At 37.2% G+C, this 22,232-nt stretch overlaps 1 protein-coding gene across 1 annotated transcript in view; it reads right to left on the bottom strand.

The window, feature by feature from the left end:
• gabbr1b (gamma-aminobutyric acid (GABA) B receptor, 1b) overlaps positions 1-21,959 on the bottom strand; it is an 84,143-nt gene extending 62,184 nt beyond the window's left edge. The window contains 5 exon segments of the mRNA XM_046844068.1: positions 12,865-12,882; positions 13,003-13,187; positions 17,788-17,926; positions 18,010-18,074; positions 21,874-21,959. Of these exon segments, the coding sequence (XP_046700024.1) occupies positions 12,865-12,882; positions 13,003-13,180 (196 nt within the window). The 5' untranslated portion in view covers positions 13,181-13,187; positions 17,788-17,926; positions 18,010-18,074; positions 21,874-21,959.
• Positions 21,960-22,232: the final 273 nt, after the last annotated feature.

Here is a 22,232-nt window from a genome sequence, read left to right as displayed (position 1 = left end):
CCCTGCCTGCTTGTCTTTCTTGTGTTTCCTGTCTATTCTACATCCAAAGCTTCCTGACCCAAGCTCTCTCTCTCTCTCTCTCTCTCTCTCTCTCTATGGTTGGATATAATAATGTTAATGTGATCCGCAGCCCATCCATAAAACACACTCTAATCAGCCTGGCTGGCTGCAAGCTCACTCTGCCAAACACTCTCTGCTATTTCTGGTCCCTACATCCCTCATGTTTATGGCGCATCTCTTATGATTGTGTTGTCACGTGAGCGCTTATTTCATGCTCCGAGAGCGCTCTTGATTTTTTTTCTTCTTCCCCAGAATTTGTTTCAATGAATAAGAGACGAGGGAATTTCTAGGTCTGATGCGATGGTATTTCCAGGTCAGAGAAGAGGAGGAGTACAGTAGAGAACAGAAGGGAGACGTTGATAAACAACGTAACAAATCGAGTTCGCACGAATCAGCATTCTCTTTGAGATGGAGCTGCAGAGGCTGCAGAATGTAAGAAATGCATTCAAAATTATATATATAGTAAGAGCCATAAAGGGCTCTAGTCAAACAGCCATCAACTCTGCATAATGACTTGAGGGAAAAATTGAGGAATGGGACTGGGCTGAGAATTGAGATGCTGTGTGAATCATTTCTCTTTATATCTCCAACACCATATCTCTCTCATTTCTCTTCATATCTCCATCACCATATCTCTCTCATTTCTCTTCATATCTCCACCACTATATCTCGCTCTAAATTCTCTCTATATATCCACCACCACCACCGTGAAACCACTTAACCTGGGCCGAGCTGACAAGCCGATGGAGGCAGAAAGGGTCAGCAGGACACGCCGATAAATCACAGCTCTAATGACAGGGGAAACTGCAGCTCACAACTGATAGGCCATTGGCCATGCCTCTCTCGCTCCACCGCAGCCGTCAAAATCATCAGCTTGAGACGGACTTGGGTGCAAAAAAAAAAACCTGAGAGTATTTGATGACCTTGAAGGGACAAGCTGGCTTACCAGGTAAAACATGATTCAGCCACCGGCCCCATTATGGCACTTTTAATAAACATGCAGTCATGTCTTTTTTTAATATTATGTTCTGGTAATGAGGACAAAAATGTAAAAAGCCAAATAAAGTCTATGTATTCATAACTGAAGCGCTAAACTTGTTTACTTGTTATTTGAGTTGGAGCAGTTCCAAAGCGTTTCAGAATCAAGCATCAATAATAAAATATTTTATTGATTAAATGATAATATAATTGAATGTATTTATTTTTTGATAACTCTTTAGAAAACTCAAGATTAGAAAGCTCTCCAGATTAGATATTTTTTTCGAATAGGTTATCAATGTTGGATTTGGACTGAATGGGATTTATTTTACAGTTAGAAGTGTGCAAAAAGTATTGAGGAGGTGAGCAATATTTTTGTATATTTTAAAAGACTGAATGTCTGCATTAGCATTTTTGCTTATTTATAGATCTAGATAGCTAGCCTTCAATATGAAGATTCATTGAGCTAGCAGCTTGTTTTACATAATGTGGCAGAAAATTGCGATTTATACTGAAATACATTATCAACGACTAAAAAGTAGAATTTTACAAATATTGACATGAATTTCAGTTACTTAGTGTTTGGTTTAAGCAATTATCATTTTTTAGCTTGAATGAAAGCGTGCAATCAAGCTAACACCGCCAAAAAGTTTGATTTAAAACTGGAAAATCTAATTAAGATCAGATCCATTGCTCAGCAGAAAGGATAAAATGATGACCTTTTGTAGAAAACAGCAACAATATTCATTATCGCAAATCTGTTTTAAATAAAATAATGAGACGTCTTAAAAAGTGAAGAATTTCCCTGTTTTCTTTTCATTTGTTCAGATTTTCTTTTTGTTCATCTCCAATAAAAAATTAGCAACATTTTTAATGTGATCTCAGCATTTTGGGCCCCTTCTGGACTATAACAGCAGATACCAGTGCTTCCTATATATATATATATATATATATATATATATATATATATATATATATATATATATATATATATATATATATATAAAAAGTCAGAGACTCGAGTTGGCCAGTTTCTTTTCTTTGATCTTATCAGAGGAAATATCAGGAGGAAACCAGCTTGGTGTTAGTGGATTATTTTCCCCAAGCAGCCACAGAAAGTCATCTATACAGTCATGTCCTGTTTCAGTTAGACAGAGTGTTATTGAACATGCTATTGTACAGTAGGTGTAGGTTCTACAATTTTAATGCAGGCCGTGGAGGCAAATAACTGTTACAAATGGTGTAACACACACCTAGCTGTGGATAGTCTCACTTGTACCATGGCCAACTACCAGCACTGCTGATTTAAAAGTCATTAATATTTGTAAGGCAGAATTTTTTTGTATTTTTTGCTAGTTGTTTTATAGTTATTGCACAGTAGGAGAGAGAGAAGATATTCTGGGTGTGTGAATTGCATGCATCTGAGAGACATCTGCAGTATATTAATAATAAAGCTGTTGGTGTTGGTTTATTCTGCCATTTTTCGGTTCGTTTCCATTTTTAACATTTCTCTCCAATTCGACAACGTCATCTGCTTTTGCCCGTTTAATAAAAAACCACAATATTCACCAGTTATCATTTAACACACAAAAAAATAATCCTTTTATCTTAACAATGAAATTAGGAAATACTCACAAGACCCTTCTCGCTCGTTATGCAGCTGTAACTCGATATGATATGATTACAGTTGGATAGAAGACAGCAGTGCCTTATTAAACTGAAGTATGGTGTTTAAACTGACCAAAACTTACAGCCAATCAGAATAGAGTATTTAGACTTATATAATAAACAAAATATATAACAAAAGATTTAGTCTTAACCACATGAACTGTATAAAATTTAGAATGACTGTTGGTGTAAACTACATTTAAACAACCAATATGTTTAAATGACTTCCTTTCTGTGTAAAAAAAAACAAAACAAAACAAAAAAATCTAAATAAAACTGAAGCTCATAAAGATTCTTGTGGTCAGTGGGGAGAAATATGCAGGTGTGTGTATATATATATATATATATATATATATATATATATATATATATATATATATATATGTGTGTACTGTTCATTAACCTCAGCGCCCTCAAAGGAGTCATGATGATAAAAACAAACAGAAAAGCAATAACATGAATGACGAATGAACTTGGTCATGATGATACCCCTGATCACCTCAACGACCATAATGATAATGAAGATTTATTCTAATGGTTGACGCAGGAGTACACATGGCAGAAACTGCTCATGTGAGCTGACTAGCTTTCTATATCTCCTAGCATAAATCTGTGTAGATTATTTTTCCTTCATTTTATTTCTCAATTCAGCGTTTCTAGTGTCTTTTAAGATGTCAGGGTCTCCCTGTTTGAGGTGCACTGATTTCTAAACAGCGTTGAAATGTAACACCGCATGCACGGCTCCTTTTTATTTTAAGGACGGTGTAGGTGGCGAGGGCTCTCAGCCTGTCAGGGAAAATAAAGAAGGGAATCAAACTATCTGCTCAACACTGTATCACATCATAATACATCAAAATCTTAACTTTTACTTTGGTTTTAAAGGTCCAATTAAAAAGCTATACATGGTACTGCCTTGGAAGAAGATGTGTATTGTACAGTGCTGTACAGGAAAGAAGAGGAATGTCTTTGAGAAGTGGTGCTTTATATTTAAATATTTAAACATTGTATTTAAATATTTAGAAATATTCAAATTACTACTAATTAATGAATTGTTATTAAATAATATTGTTGCTAATTTGGTTATTTTTGCTTAATATCTAAGTAGATCAGTGGATCCCAAAGTTTGGTCTGTAAAGTATCAGCAGGGGGACCATGATTTTCTTAATTTCTTCTTTCTAAATGTATATATATATAAATTTAATAGACAGAAAATCACCAATATGTTCCTATTATCATTTTTGTCACAAGACTCTTTACTTAATCAACTCAGTTTATGTCAAAAAACTACTTAAAAATAGACCGTGAATTTCGGGTATCGTTACACCATTACCACAGACTAAAGTGAAATAAGCGCAAGATTATTTTAAAATTGTTTTTAAATAGAAAGAGTTTATTTTCAGATATAAAAACAAAAAACTTGTCTTGGGCATCAGGGTTAACGATTTATCCACTCCTGCAGCGACTATTTGCCCAGAGCAGGGAATATGTTAAACGTGAAAAGGATAAAAAGTACCAGTGTGAAAGCTGAGCTGCATAAAATACTTGACACAATACAATAAAAATACATACAGCTGAGACTATGAAAGAACTAATAAGGAGATATTTAACAGGTCCCTATGGTTAAGTTAAATGCATCTTTCAGGGCATCAGCAGACCTGTGCCCTTTTGAGAAAATCTTCCCTACTATATTGTAGCAGTACAAAACAATTTCAGAGCCATTCCTATTAATATATATGCCAGTGCCAAACACTGAGGCCGTGGTTTACTATTTGCCACAAATAAAAAAAGGAACAGTGGTCTAGAGGAAATTAAATGCCTGAGGATCCTCTAGTAACATGCCAACCATGTGGCCGAAACCGGAAGAACAGCAATATTGAGGTTTTGGCACTATAAATATGTCATAATATGAACATTGTAACCTCTGTGGTGCAAAGACACGAGATAGTATTACAAGTACATGCAAGATTCAACTGCAGAACCTCTTACATGTACAAAATCCAGTCCACTGACTGTAACAGATATCGGAATATCCTACCTATAAGTGAAGAACCATACCGAGGCACTAATCATGGCAGCCCAAGAACAAGCACTCAGCACCAGATCAATCACAGTGGTGGTGTATTACAGCAGATAAGCCCTTGGGACCATCTAACACATAGCAGCAGGATATAAACAATGCAGAGAGGAACCTCATACAGCAAAAAAAAGGTGTGCTCTTCGTGTCTTGGGCTAAAATCTATATGATTTGACAGGAAAAAAAATGTCATGTCAAATTTTACACATACTTAAATGAATGTGGTTCAATGACAATCAATTTTTCTTTTCAGAACACAGTACAAAAGATATTAAAGAAAAAGAGAAAAGTTGATGCGCTTCGAGGTGACAAATTCGGTGTGTATTGTGTGTTATGAGGCAGTGTTGGCTGATGACGATGTACAATATACGTCTACATTTTGACACCATTTATGGATCTAAGTATGTTTAATACACCCTTCAAGACAAACTTAAATTGTCCAAGAATTAAAAGGCAGACTGCAATTGCGCCAGGAAATGTTTACTAAAGCTACAGCCAAAAATGTTAAATCTTAAAAAACAATTTGGCCCGCAACTTGGACCATGTTTTAGATTTTGGCTTGAATTTATAAAAAGTTTATTTTTCACGTTTATTTCTATAGTGTTTTTTCACAATGGACATTGTCTCAAAGGAGCTTTACGCATCTTATATGATTGAGTTTGACACCCCTGGTTTATAGCAACACTCTTTAGTGAAACTACAGATTGAAATACAGATTGAAATACACTGAAGTATAAATAGCAGGAGTGCTAGATAGTAGTAGAAGAAAAGTATTATTAAACTGTAATATACTACTTAACTCATTACGAAAAGTCATCCCTAAAATGGTAATAACACTTTTACCACTGCAGATAAATAAGCAAGTAATAGCAAACCTACTGTACCACACCATATTAATAATAGACAAGCAGCACAAAATAGCAGTGGTGATAGATGTGGCAATTCCACGTAACCGTGGCATCCAGCAGAAGTAATATAAGAAATTAGAAAATCGCCAAGAGACCGAAAGAGGAACTGAAAGAATGTGGAGTGCAACCAAATGGCGTTCTGTTCTTTGTAATAGCAGTACTTCGAACCCTTTGCTGAAAGAATAACTCTAGCGTATGAATGGATGGATGGAGAGATTAAGGACTGCAAGGCTGAATAATTTAATGACCCTCATATCAAGACGCATCTCAGAAAATAACCAGGGTTCAGTGGACATGTGTGTCCACCCTCTCGTCCCATCTCTCTCTCCATCTGTTAACAAATACACCTTCATTTATTGTCCTGCTGAAATTAAGGTTAGACTCTGAGATGCTCTTTGATATTGTGGATTTGGGTGGTCAGAATGTCAAATAAATGCCTTTGATCACACAATAGAGAAAAAATAATATATAGAGAATATAATTAAAGTTTTTTCATGCAAAACATAAAACCCACATTGATTTGTGCTGGCATGATGCACAACCACATCTGCAAAACTGCTCCCACTTAATGGCCTTGCTCATGTTGAGATTCCCTCAGCAGGAGGTAGAGAAGTGAGAAAGGGTAAGGAAGGAAGAGAAGAAGGAGAGAAAGAGCTCATGATTTGTCTTTTGTTAATTAAAATCCTCTAATGCTGCCTGCTGCCTGTTGGGTGCAAACCAATCTCAGCTCTCTGTTGAAATAAAGCCAATATCACCAGCTCCCATGTTCATTCCCAAGAGCCAACATAACCGAACAACTATTCTCAGCTGTTTCCCCCCAAAAAAATCTATACAAAGAACAGGAATTTAATTACACTCAGTCTTGTTATTAATCTGAAAAGAAAATAAAATCAATATATCAGACAATTCTACATTTGGGCACTAAAGCGACTAAGTAGAAGATAGAACAACCACTGTTTCACAGGCAGGGTATTGTCCTTTTTCATTTTGTAATATTTATAAGCGAAAAATGTTTCTGAGGTGAAGGCTTTGTTTGGGAAAAAATATATATTTTCTCTATTGTGGAGTCTCCAAACAGGAAATTGTGCCGCACAGGGCTTTGGCTTCCTGCTGGGTTTATCTGTTGACCTATTGGGGAGGCCATGTTTAGCATCAAAGCATTGGGGATGAAATGATGACATTTACGTTTCTAAGAAGAACTGCTTGTGCAACTCAGTAGGGAGCCGCCGCACCAGGACGCTAGTGTTTGTAGAAAACAAAAACCAAAAATCCCTTCTAAAAAAAAAAAAATTTATGCTTAATGGTTAATGTTAGTCAGGGTTAGAGGGAAAGGTTCCTAACACTGGAATAGCACAAGAGGTTTGAGCATCTGTGGGTTATTAAAAAAAATATTGCATCAAATAATCTCAGTGAAGTGCGATTCTGACCTTAGACTCATACTCATATTTCTTATCTAATAGACATGGAGCATTATTGAGTCCAACACCGTTGTTTAGCAGTTTGTAATGACGAATGTTGTACATTTTGTGCTCTAAACAAACTAATGAAATACATCGAATTTGAAGACAATGTAAAAAATCTATAATATAAACTGTGCTTGTCCAAAGTTAGGAAACACATGGTCCTATCATTTTTGAGAGACACATGCATGTTCCTTGTGTTTACATTCATAACTAGGTCATACAACAGTAGCTATCGTCACATTACACTTCTGTTTATATTTGGAGAACATGCTAAATTGTAATATAAATGGGGATGAAATGGAGGTTCAACAGTGAAAGGAAAACAGAACAACATGGCTACCATTCCATACTTTATCACCACGCAATACCCAAAACAAGACAATGACCCAAAGCATACATCTCTGAGGTAGTTATTTAGAGAGCGAATGGTCAGCTGCAGTGTTATCTATCATGAAATGACCTGCCCAGTCGCCGCCACCTATTGAACTGCTCTGGGATGAACTGGATCACAAGGTCAGAAAGAAAATCTCCAACTAGTGAAGAACATCTCTGGAAAGTTTTGCAAGAGGCATTTTTAGGTAAACGTTTGGAGAAATGAACTGTTCAAACATGCGGATGATCTGCTGTGGCGCCCCCTAATGGAGAAGCAGAAAGAAAGTTTTTAGAAAGCGTGATGATATAGGCTACAGCTTTACGACCATTACATTTCATGACACTACATTTACAGTAGTTGTGTGGATAATTAATTATTGCACGTGGCCCAGCAATAATTATAAATATATTCTTCTTATTCTTCTTAGTATTCTGTTTTTTTACCTAACATTTTAAATTTTTTGTATTACATCTGACAGCAAAAGGGGGAAAAATCTGAATTTTTTATGCCTGAGTTCATTTAAGCTTAAAGGAAAATGCTTGTGTTTAATGGTGATGGTCTAGACACTATTTTAAAAAAAACTGTCTCAGACACCTCTACTAAATGGCGCGAGACGTGAAGTACATGCAGGAACCTTTTTAACGATCACAGTGGCACATACAGCAAATCAGCTCCAGCATGACCGTATAACCCATCTCTGAATTCACACAACGTTCCCCTGCATAAATATTGATGAAACTTTTTAGGACATAAATGATTGACTCTGAATGCCAGGCCTACATAAATAAAATATATTGTTGTTCCTGGATGCATGGCAGGCAACTCAAAGCAGCAATGTGAGCAAACAGGAGCTGCTGTTTAAGAGTGGAAGCTCCGGAGACACAGGTGGGAGTCGAGGGAATGTAATAGGAACCTGGGAAACAATTTCCAGCAAGTCAAAACACCCCGAATGCATCATTTACTAAACAGATAGAGGACATAAATCTCTCTATACCTCCTCTCCTTTTCTATTTCCCGTTTCTCCCTCTCTCGCCCGCTCCCTCCCTACTCTCTTTTTTAATCCTCGCATCCCGAAGACTTTTTTCCTTCCTCGTCTCTTCAGCCTTTACTTTGATTTCTTCCATCGTCTTTTCATTTCTCATTCATCCACTTCACCCAGAGCCCCATTCTTCATCTGTTCTGTGTCAGCCGTTCCCTTAATCTACTTTTTCTCCTGTCTTCGGCTTCCTCCCTCCCCTCTGACATCCTCTGTCTCCTGGCCTCATAAGCATGCACGTGTGCGTGAATGTCACAGTCACACTCTGGCATTGACATGCTCATTAATCAGCCCAGAAAAACACTGTTGGGGGTGAATGAAGCACACAGTGCAGCACACATGAACACACACACACACACACACACACACACACACACACACACACACACACACTATAGCGTGGAATACAGGCATCTGCAATTCATTCAACTCGCCTGATGCACAAACCAGTGCTGTCAAGGTCATGATGCATCCACATTCCAGCACTGGTGTTAATTCCGCTGGTTATCAGCGGCTGCCATATGTGAAATACACGGCAGCACTGTTCCTGAGATCAGGCTGCTTCCTAGTGTAATACAGAGATATTTTCCTTTTAATAACGACCTCTACTGTTGCCTCTGAGCTTTTTTTTTCTTTTTTCTAATTCAATTTGCTGAAAGGTACAGCACAATCCAGATCCATCAGTTCTCATCCCATCAATTTACAAACGTGTAATGCAATTTTGTCTGAATATTCATCAAAGTATGTCATCCTTTATGTATTTGAAGAAGATGGCGTTTATTACATCAATTGTATCGCTATGGATAGTTAACAACAGTCATTTGGACTGGTCACTGGTATTTTTATTTTCTTAGCATTCATCAGCAATGCCGTCAGAGCTATAGTGGAAAATGTTGTCCCCTACTTCCTGGTCCAACATCCTGGTCCAACATCTGCACCATAAGCAAATGAGATGACAGAAGAATGAAATTAAATCCATTAAATTACTGAGCAACTCATGAAATGTGAGGATGGATTTGAACTGTAATCAATATCACCAGTAGGGAGGTGGTAGCTCAGTGGCTAAAATGCTGGGTAACTGATCAAAATGTTGGGGGTTCAAGCCCTGGTATTGCCAAGCTGCCACTCTTGGGCCCTTGAGCAAGGCCCTTAACATGGCTGAACCCTGTGCTCTGACTCGAGCTTCCTAGAAATCACTGAGATACACGAAGACACTAATTTCACAGTGCTGTAATGTACAGTAGATGTATTTAAGCACCTATCACCGAACAGTACACCTCATCAATGATGTAACTGTAGTGAACGGATATTCAGTGCCTCTCAGATGATTACGGGTTCTCTTTTGAGTGTGGTTCCTCTCAAGGTATCTTCCTCGTGCCATCTCAGAGATTGTTTCCTCACCACAAACTTATAGGCACTTCATGACCTCTATCTCTGAAAAGCTGCTTTGAGACAATGTGCATTGTTAAAAGCCCTTTACATATAAAAATAAATTGAATGACCAGTGAGCTACAACACATAGTAGCTAAATGCTTGGTCAGCGTAACCTTTTTTGAGAAAAGCAGAAACGCACGAATTGCATATTGTCATGGACAGCCAAAGTAATAGAACATTGAGCTACTTCCCAAAAATAAATAAATAAATAAATAAAAATAAGATCTCTCCAACCTCCGTATATCAGGATCACAAGAATCTTTGAAAGAACTGTGGAAGCCTCATGTAAATTATTCTTTTACCACCGTAAAACAAGAGCCCTGTCCTAAAGCACGTTTATTTGCGTCTATAATTTATTGTACATGTAGACACCTTGAAAGGGAAATGAATAAAAGGGTGGCTGTGTCATGGCTTTATCACTAAATTTCCCATGATCTGCACTTTTTTTTAATCATATGATCATCCATCAGCGAAGGCATGTCCACATTCACACATTTCCAGATTGGACCAATTGGACTTTCCTGTTCACACTCACCCACACTCCTGTAAATATCCTGCATTTGTGAAATCTCACTCCAGCATCGACTGCGTGACAAAATCCTTTTGTTCTCGATCTGACTGCCTTTTTTTTGGTTTTTGTTTTGACTCTTTTTCCCCCTTTCATACTTGTCATTATCCCTTTAGCTTTGTCTGGCTTTAGACCTGTAAATAAATAAACTGACACTTAGCCTGTCTCTCGCTTTGAGTACAGCCACAGCCTCCACGTTTTGTCTGTTCGCCTGAGTGGTTTTTATTTTTTTATAAATGTGCACCTGCGTCTGCCGGTCTGCTTTTTCATGACAGCACAAAAAAAAATTCAATTTCCTATTTTGCAAAATACCACAATTCATGGAACGTTCAGCAGCAACACATCATTTGAACACTGATAATTGTTGGACAGATGGTGATCAATTGACAGAGTTACGACTGAACTGTAAATGTTAACTTGTCATGTACGTCTCATTTAGAATATGAAATACTTTTCTCATATATTTAATATCAGAAATGCTGTCCATGCTGATGAACATGTAAATGATGTGCAGAGCTGAAAAGGATGGATGTCGTTCACTATTCTGCTTTTTCTCTGGTCATATTGTTCGCTTTGTCACTTGAGTTCACCTCAGCGCTTTACTTATATACTTTTGGATATACTGTTTATATGTATTTCATAATACTAAGCTGCTGTAATACATGAATTTCCTTCTGGTGTGAATAAACCCATGGTACACTTTTCTCAAAAAATGAATATATTTCTAAACAGTGAGTATTAAAAAAATATTGTATCTCTTTAACAGACAGTATATTCACCCATGTAAAAGTTCCCAAGTTTCGATGTTTACCAGCTCAACACTGCCACCATGAGACATAACACTGGCACTACACCAGGCATTTTCCAAAACCACTTTACACTTTAATAATCACACAACTGGACATCAGTTTTTCCGAAGTAGGACATTTATTTAACAGTTGAGCGAAATTATTTGGCTTGACTTTTATATTGATCTAATCTCTAATAGTCGTTACTGATACATGCGATAGGTCGCTTCATATGCAATGTTTTTCCTTCACCATGAGTTCATATTTACAGGGATTTTGCACTGTTTCTCTGTTAATATTTGAATAGCTGTTGCTGTGTTTATATACAGTAGGCATCCAAAGAGATGTGAAGTTTGGGTTGAGGGAAGAGGTTTTTATGACAACACAACACACAAAACCTGATGTGCATTTATATATAGATTACCTTTTTAAGCAAATTTTTTTATTTAAATTAATATAATTTTATATAGTTACATAAATATAATGCATAGAATACAACTTTTATAAAAAAAAACAATTTTGCTCTTTTAATGCCCCAGAGAAAAATCCAAATATATTAAAGCAGTGGCTGAGAGATTTATCCCACCTTAAAGTCTCTCAGGTTATTTTTGGTGGCTATATAGAGAGTGAGCTGAATTAAAACCTGCCAGAACTATTACAACTATTTCAGAAGAATAATAATCCCCTTGCATCTACTAAGATGCGAGAGAAAACATTTAATTTCATCATTTTAGCGAGATGGAATGGCTATTATTTCTAACTATTTGTTGTTTAAATGGTTAATATTTATATTATACACAGTTTTTATGTATTGCTGTCAGCTCCATTTATTGTTATAGTAGGAATTTCCTTTGCATATCAGCATTTTGATGGAGTAATACTGCCCCCTAGCGAACGCCACGTTCCTTATGCCACACACTTAACAGTGCCCTCTTGTGGCGAAAGGGGTATCAGCACCATCTCTTTAAAATGTATGCACATTTATTAGGATGTCTCTGCACCTGCTTGAAAGCAGCACTACATTTGAAACAATGTCCCGTTGTAGAAATGTAGAAAGATCTGGTTCCTCTGCAATTATTAAAACACCACAGTCTCCCACTGTTAAACTACCATATATCAATTTCATGAAAGTACCATGTTTTCATATATTGATACTTGATAATATTATAGATGGATGTGACTTGAATTCTGTCTCATTAGTTGTTTGGTTTATTATGACTCATGTTCCATTTGAGAAACTGTATAATCGCTTTTGTAAGTATGTGTGTGTGTGTGTGTGTGTGTGTGTGTGTGTGTGTATGGTTAAAGCAGTCTGTCCTCGAACTTGTATCTGTTCACCTACTCGAGTGTGTGTGTGTATCACTGTTTGCTGCTTTCAAAACTGGACCGAATTCGACATCATTGCAAATTGCTCTAATCGAATGCATCATTGTAATAAATGTAATAGTAAACACAATGCTCAGTGGCTGTAGGTTAAAAAGGACGGAGTAAATAACAAAAACATGAGCTCTTACCTGTGTAGTGTCTGTTGTCTATATTAAAGAGGGAAAAAGAAACAATACATTAATATTTCTAAAAGAAGAACAATTCCAGAGTTAAAACAACCCCCCCACACACACACACACGCGCAGAATGCGAAGGCTGAAACTCACAGCGGCAGGTGGGTTTGGGCGAGTCCCAGGTGCCCTGGTGGGTGCACTGTGTCATGTTCCTGCCCTCGAGGATGAAGCCGTTCAGGCAGCTGTATCTCAGCACAGTTCCCTCTACTGCCGGCCCGGGCGGGACGTTATTACACGACCATTTTCCAGAGATGTCCACACCTGTGCACATGGCAGCACTAAAGGCAAAGACACACACACACACACACACACACACACACATACACTTTGAAATCCGGTTTGTGTTTGTATCTCTGTGTTTTTAACTCTATACTGTGGTCTTGACTTTACATCCAAGTCCACCTCTGACCTACGAGCCACCATTTCTACACTGCTGATGCATATGCATTTCAGACTTTTAGTTTTGTGTTTCATTCTGGATTTGCGTTGCATCCTTCTGAATTTTCAATCATTGCAACTTGATTTTCGATCAGTACCGATTCGCTTTTTTCCAGTACAATCTCACAACGACTGATTTCAAAATGTGTTGGACTCCTGAACTCATTTTGGATTTGCAGCTCAGACTCAATATGCTCAATAATCAGTACCGTAATTTCCGGACTATTAAGCGCACCCATATATAATCCGCACCCACTGAATTTGACAAAGATTTTTATTTTGAACAGAAATAAGCCGCACCTGTCTATAAGCCGCTGTTTCCTACACTGAAACTAATGAACTTTACACAGGTTTTAATGAAAGACAGTGTCTGTTACACGGCTTGTATCTAAACAGCAGACTACCAAGAAAGTCATTGTTCACTGTCTTCCTCCTTCCTTTCACAACTATTTCTCTTGAGAGTTTATCTTTTGGCATCGTCGTGTGTTTAAAAATCACCATTGGTGAAGCTTTTCTCCTGATGCCGTGCAGCTCTGTGTTTTTTCATGCCCGGTTGTTTTCAGCGTGACGAATGATTCGCATTTCCTGTAGACAGTCCGAGTGAGCGGCAGGTCAAACGTCAGAGGAACATCATCCATATTTATGATGTGGTGCGGCCCGAATCAGTGGAAGTGCATCTGATTTAATATAAAGAATTTCATTGGTTCACCTGAACCCGTTCAGCAATTTCATTGGTCTAATGTTATGGGGCTCAGTTTTTTGGCTTAAAGTTTGTGAAACCGGGAAAAACCCAGGAAAAATCCATAAATTAGCCGCTTCATTGTTTAAGCCAAAACGTGGGAAAAAAGTAGCGGCTTATAGTCCGGAAAATACGGTAATACTCATTGTAATTCTGCCGATTCCCCAACACGTTTACATACACAAACTTGCATACACAACTAAAGTTGCAATAATGAATATAACCAATGCAGCTACGACAAATTCTAAAAACAGAATGAGAAGCTCAGCTCATCTTCTGTCCCATGTTGTTTGATCTTTTGTCACGTGACTCCCATTAGTTCTGTAACAATATCAAGATTCGGAACAAAAAGCCTGATCTATTGCACTGTGCAGCAACGATTGGGAGTTATATGACAAACGAACCAATTATTTAGACCAAAGGAGATGAACTACTCAATTATGTTTCCTGTACATAAACTACAGAGATATTACAATGCTTTGCTAAAGCGTGTCCAGTAGAAAATGAATGAATCATTTAGAGACGACTCATTCTTCTGAGTCATGTTAAAGACTCGTTCAAAATGAACGAATCGTTCATAATCGACCAATCACTATTAGAATGCCTCTGTATGCTGTGAAGTTGCAATTTCCATTTAGTGGAACCAAGAAGCTCAGACTTGTTCCAGCATGGCAATGATCCTTCAAGCTCCATGAAGCCACGATATGCTACGGTTGGAATGGAAAAACTGTCAGGGTCAGAGATTAAACCGGAGTTGACTGTGTGAACCCAAGCGTGTAGACAAACTCAAGCGCCAAGCTTGTGTATAAGTTCCATATGTATTAGAAAGTGCAAAAAAAGGGGAAAACCAAAAAACACTCGAGAACCCAGGCAAAAAGAATTCTTAAGCAAAGCAAAGCAAAAAACTCATGCAGAGAGGGCAACTGCAAGAGGAACGTGTATATACGCACAGGAAGATTTACTGTCAGCTGAAAACAATGAGTGGTTAATGAAGGGCAGGGGGACACACTGGCGACATCTAGTGGGTGAAACAAAGAAACACAAAGACCAAAATAAAAAAAAAGGTAGAATGCTGACTACAAAAATTGAAATGGAATTGAAGCCTTCTCACTCAGCCTCACTACCTGCTCTCACTAATGCTCCTGTAGCTAAATAAGCACAACTTTATAAAACCACAACCATGAAATCCAGTGTAAAGCCCTCCCAGAGGAATGGAGCTCATTTTAACAAGATCCAACAAACACATAGTACATAGAAGTAAGTATACAGAAGCATCTCAATAAATTAGAATGTCATGAAAGATCATTTATTTCAGTTATTCAACTCAAATAGTGAAACTCGCATTTAATATTTTTTTTTCCACACAGACTGAAGTAGTTTAAGTCTTTGGTTCTTTTAATTGTAATGATTTTGGCTCACATTTATCAAAAACCCACCAATTTCAGGCCCAACAAATTAGACCACTTCATAAGACCACACAAAAAAACTTTTGACCTTCTGAAAAGTATGTTCATTTACTGTTTATGTACTCAATACTTGGTAGGGGTCCTTTTGCTATAATTACTGCAATGGCATGGAGGTGATCAGTGTGTGGCACTGCTGAGGTGATCTAACCCAGGTAAGATGCCTCTGACGTTGTCCGTGGTTCAGGAGTGGCTTAACAAGAGGAATACGACAAATGTAGCCAAATTCCCTGACACGTCTGTGTGGTGGCTCTTGATGCTTTGACCCCAGCGTCAGTCCATTGTTTCCAAAGTTCACCCAAATTCTTAAATCGATTTTGCTTGATGAGCCTCTCAAGGCTGCGGTTCTCTCGGTTGGTTGTGCATCTTTTTCTTCCACACTTTTTCCTTCCACTCAGCTTTCTGTTAACATGCTTGGATGCAGCACTCTGTGAATCAGCAGCTTCTTTGGCAATGAATGTTTGTGGTTTCCCCTCCTTGTGAAGGGTGGCAATGATTATCTTCTGGACAACTGTCAGATCAGCTGTCTTCCCCATGACTGTGTAGACTAGTGAACCAAACTGATTGATAGTTGATAGATGGGGAAGAGTCACCAAACCAGTGTTCTGTGGACAGTCATGAAGCCTATGATGAAGTTGACACTGACAACAACAATGGCGATGACAGTGGCAATGATTGCCGCTATGAAGAAGAGGAGAATGGGAAGATGGAGATGAAGAACAGGAAGGTAATCATGAGTGGGCTAAAACTGTTGTGTATTGAGGACACAGAAGAAGCTTGTAATATTGCTCATCATCATCATCCTTGTTTTTGGGGTGTTGAGGTTTTCATCACCCAAACAATAATGATGATGACGATGGCTTAGATTGCAACTGACAGCCAGAGGTGGAACGAGTAATAAAATATTCTACTCAAGTAAAAGTACTGTTACTTCAATGAAATTTTACTTAAGTGCAAGTAAATGTATCAGTCTAAAGATCTACTCAAGTAAAAGTAAAACATCTCATTTAAAATTCACTCAAAATAAAGTTTATTGAGGGGAGAAGAGGATTCTAGTGTAGTTCAAAAAGGGCAAGGAGATATAAATCTCAGACTAGTTGTTTTTATTTGAAGGAACACCATTACCAATATAAAAAATAAATTAAAAAAAAAATACAAATTAAAAATTAAAAACACTACAGTCCATGACATAAACAAAATCTATTGTAATGTGGGTGTGATGTTTTTCTCCCTGCATTATTATTATTATTATTATTATTATTATTATTATTATTATTATTATTATACTCATTAATAGATATTATTTAAAACATAGTTAGGTACAATTCATCAAATAAAACATAAGTAAAAGTAAAATTACAGATTTCGAAAGCTGTTTTAAAAAGTAAAAGTAAAAAAAAAAAATATATATTTAATTACAATAACACAAGTAAATATCATTTGTAAATGTAATAATTTCAACCTCTCCTGACAGCTAGAGACAATTTGGGCCAAACCACTTAATTGCATTTCTGTGTTCTGTAAACAGTGCTAAAAATGGAAAAGAAAAAAACGAAGCCATGATGATGATGATGATGATGATGATGCAGCTAACAGCTAGGGGCAATTTATATTCACTAATCCACTGGCACGTTTTTGAGAGGTCGGAGCAAACCAAAGAAACCATCAAAATCGCCATATTGAAATGGGTAGAAGCTGCAAAATTCCACAGTAACCCGGCTCAGGATTACAGAAGCTCACATTATGACAGTGATTCGCTCTGTGTATCAGAAAAATTTGCTAACCATCTAATTACCTCCTCCTCAGTTTCTCTCGGTGGTATTTCTAATGTTGGTGAGTTGCCATGATAGAGCACCCAAAACAGATTCCAGCCCAGAGCGGTGAACGGTTACGAGCTTGACATCTTTAAATTAATTATGGGTCTCTCTATTTTTGTTGGCAAACCACACGCTTTAGTAATGATCATGCATGTAAATGAAAACATTAGCTTGAATGACCAAATGGAAGCCTTCAATTTTAACAGCTGCGTAGGTGAAAGTATATGTCTCATGCCACTTGGCTCTCTAGTTATCCTATAAATAAAAATGGCTGGCACTCTAATATTTATGGATGAACTCAAATCATGTGATACATTTCAAGATTCTGTGTGCATTTTATTCAAGGCTTAAAAGGAATCATTCACCATAAAAAATAATTATTGGGAAAAAAATGAAAAAAGAAATGCAAAACTACACTTACAGCACTTGCTACGCTGGCTGAGATCAGTCCAGGTGCCATCAGGAAGGCATTTCCTGACCTTAGGCCCCACGATGACCCGGTTTCCCCTGCAGATATACTCAATTTCATAATCCACTGGTAAAACCTGTACACTCCGGATCTGAAAAACAACACGGTGATAATCCACTACATCAAAACACACTCCTGAAGAAATGACACAAACATTTGTGAAGAACCTGTTACCTGTTCTTGGGTCAGGCCTCTATATCTTATCCCCCCATCTCTGGGAGGACGAATGATAACACAGCCTGTGGAAAAAGATAAAGCGATTGTGTAGTAATGATGTATTAGAGCTTTTAGTAATCATGGGTCCTGTGACAGTCATTATCGTCACTCTATTATATTTAAATGTTGTATTTTATTACAGCTGGTTCATTCCATTAGTAAGAGTAAATTGGACAATAAGATTATAATATAATATAATATAATATAATATAATATAATATAATATAATATATGATCATTCAGAACACAAAATCTCCAAGCGCATTACATTTCAATGATTTGAAGGTTGTGCTTATGTTCCTATTGTTCTCAGGGCTTAAGGTGATGTTAGAAAAATGACATGGCAGTGAGCCAGTAGCACGTTGTGGGGTTACCATATCTATAAGTCATATTATCATGTACACTTAGCATATGTCTTTCTGTCTTCTCATCATGTACTGTAGGATTAGCATATATTTACTGTGTATGTCTTATCGTATAAGATTAGCTTATGTCTATGTCTTATTGCTATGTACATGGGATAAGAGCGTCTGCTAAATATAAATTAGGATTCGAATATGTATATATGTTTAATTACATATGCATAACTTGCACCTATGTGTCCTAATATCATGTAGGATTACCATAGGTCTATACTTCAATATATGTCTGTATGATGTAATATCATGTAGGATTAGCATTTGTCTATGCATAAGCCTTAATCAATCAGGGATAGCATGTTATTTTATTATATACATTCATTTTTATTATACGCATATTCACAGATTCATTATTGAATGACGAATAACATACCAGATATCAAGCTCTAGAGTGAAAACAGCATCCAGTAGTTTCAGTTTTCCAAAATTTAATCTACATTTCTACAGATACTAGATTTAAAGTCTTTTCCATTTTTGCATAGTTGGATTCCTGAAGCTGAGATAAACGATAAATATACGTAATAATGTATCATTGGCATAAAAGTGAAAGTCAACATTGTGATTTGCAAATATAGACTGTATGCTTGCAGAGATTTGTGCTCATTCAACCACAAGGGATACGATGTAGTGTGAGGAGGCCTGGGGTGCAGTCAGCATTCCAATTCATCACGAAAGAATTCAGTAGGTTTGAGGTCAAACCTCTATCACAGGCCACTCAAGATCTTCAACTCCAACCGTTTAGACCATATCTTCATGAAGCTAGCTTTTAATATTCTTATACTGGAACAGGTTTGGGTCTCATAATCCAAATGAAGGAAAAAGGAGACAACTTATTCTGTTGTGTATGTCCAAATTTGTGGTAACAGTTTGGGAAGAACCACATATGACAAAAAGCCAGGTGTCCCAATATTTTTGTCTTATAGTGTATGTCCAAGAGGATAATTTAAACAGAAAATGATAGGCTTAATTAAAACCATTCTGCATTCGGCTCTGAAATAACTGTTAATTAGCACAAACCCTCATTAACGCTTGTGTGTGTGTGTGTGTGTGTGTGTGTGTGTGTGTGTGTGTGTGTTTGAGAAGTGATTGTATTGTTTACACCGCTGTGTATAAATTAGCTTGCTTTTTGGTTGGCCAAGTGCCAGTATAAACATTTTCAGCATCATATCTGTTACCTGTTAAATCTGTTAAATAGAAATGTCCCCTTAACTCCTAAATAACTAGAAATTCAGTGTTTAATGTTCATTATTCACTGTTGATGGCTATTATATTTTATATATATAAAACTAGGTAATATAACAGCATTCATTTTCATCACACTGTCCATCACACCTTGTGTAATAACAGTAGTTTTTGGATGTGTGTACTGTATGTCAGATTCCACTATATTTGGAGAACATGCACTCTCTTGATATACCTGTAAGTTAAATGGTAAAATAATTATTGAACCAACATGGCTACTGTTTCATACTTCCACTTCCATTAGATTCTATCACAACTGCAGCTAGTTGAAACCAACGTCACCATACAACAAGACATTGACCCAAAGCATACGTAAAAGCTCAGTAAGCGTTATATAGAGAGCAAACAGGCAGCTGGAGTGTTATCTATCTTTAACTGGCCTGCAAAGTCACCGCACCTAAATCCTATTGAACTGCTCAGGAATGATCGGAATCTCAAGCTCAAAAAGAAATCAGAAAGGCGAGGCAGGGCAGAGCTGAATATTTGGAGAAATGAACTTTCCGGATGCTAAGAGTGTGTACAGCTGATATTCATGCAAAGGGTTTTTCAAGGAAAATAAAGTGTAACATTTGTACATTTATATATTTGTTTTTTTTAGTCAAAGTCAATCTTCATACATATAAAAAGGAAATGTATATACTGTGTATATATACTGTTTTATAATATTTTTTTATTTGGGGAATGTATATAATAAAATACCACATGCCACCTCTATATGGCATTGTAAAGAGAATCACAATGTTATTAAGGTCAACAATAGAGAAATGTGTCATAGCTTATATTTCACAATTTATAAACCCTTGTACATTGTTCGGTTTCATTTGATTGAGCTTTAATTTGTCTGTCAATACCAAAAAGCAATAGAAATTGTACAATACCAGTATTTTTTTCCTACTCACACCAGAAAATGATAGCTATGACTCCTCATAGCTAGTTATAGCCAATGAATAAGGGTATTCAGTGTTCACTATTGCTGAATTCAGATATGCTTAGAACAGAATTACAGCAAAAGGTGTCCTCCCAAGTTACTACTAAGCAGCAGGTGGCGCACTTTCTCCACAAGTCTGTTCGAGAGCTACAGCTGTGTGTGGAGTCACCAGATTTGACCAAAGCCATAAAACCATGTGAGTAAAGACTGCTCTGCCCATAGCTCTCCTGTAATTGAATAAGAAGGCTATGTTTCATCCAGCATTGCAGTGGAATGTGGGTAGGAAACCACTGAAACCACATTAGTAAATCGGATCAGAAAATTGATTCTGGATAAGAAAGCTGTACATAATAACAGAGTATGTATGGCCACCAAAATACCACGCTCTTTCCCATGCATTTCAATACATGGCGTCAAATCTTGTGTAAATGGCACAGCTCCCCTGAGGCTCTAGGGCTTCCATCACACTAAGAGTGAGCAAGTAATAGCTGCTTTAGTCTGTTATTACAGCCTCGCTCACTTCTGTGTCACCAACTAATTACAGTAATCATCTAGTCCAGTACCATTGGCCAGGAAAGGCCAGCAAGTGTGTGGAGGTGTGCACGCATGTTTGTAAGTATAAGTGCTTATGTGTGCAAGCATTTTAAGCAATTCAATCTTTTTTAAGCATTTTATATTACCTTAAGTATCAAGTACATTTATATAATTCAAGGGGATTTAAAGAATAATGTTTATATTACTGTTATTGCTATAAAATATCAGTACTGTAGCAAATCACTGTGTATCACCACTGACAAGAACCTGGATAGATTACCATAATATAGTACCCCTTGGCGTTTCGTTCAAATGTTATGCAATAAATGATTTACATGCTTGTCAATGTATTTGTGTATTACGCCTTTCAGCAGCTTAATACTGTTGATATTGTGATTCATTAGCTGGGCTAAATGGACGAAACAGCCCAGCCAGGCCTGCAGTGTTTGAGATAGGAAGCAGCCAATTAGGGCGCGCCTGAAAGGACGTGATCGAAATTTCATTTCCAGATACACACTAATTCGACTGGTGAATGAGAGCTTAGACATCCAGGGAAAACAAAGAAAACGGATGGGATTTGCACAAAACAGGGAACATAGCTTATATATGTGTGACATTGGAGATATTGGAGAATATATATATGTCACACACTTCCACAAAGAAACATAATTACATGTTATTTCGTTATATCTTACATACCTGCTGAGGTATTGTGTACAGCCTCAGTGAAGGAGTTGAACATGAATATAATCACATAAAAAAAGAATAGCTTCATGCCTCCACCTGCAGACAAAGACAAAAAAGAAAAGGGAGAGAGACAGAGGGGGGGAATTAAGATGATTATCTTTTGGACGTGTCTGAAATCCAGTAATTAAAGTGCACTACTCTGTGAATGCCCTAAAACCTGACAGATAATATCAGTTGAGTCTGTCAGTCTGTTTTAGTCTTCAGTAATAAGACAGAGAATGGCATCATCAGGTGCCCAACAAGAAAACGTCTTGCCACGCGAGGTTTAAATTCCAAACTTGCTCGGTCCATAACCTTCAAACGCTCTGCTC

This window comes from Silurus meridionalis, chromosome 29 (genome assembly GCF_014805685.1).
Source record: "Silurus meridionalis isolate SWU-2019-XX chromosome 29, ASM1480568v1, whole genome shotgun sequence".
NCBI classification, from domain to species: Eukaryota; Metazoa; Chordata; class Actinopteri; order Siluriformes; family Siluridae; genus Silurus; species Silurus meridionalis.
This window is presented reverse-complemented; position numbering and strand designations above follow the sequence as displayed.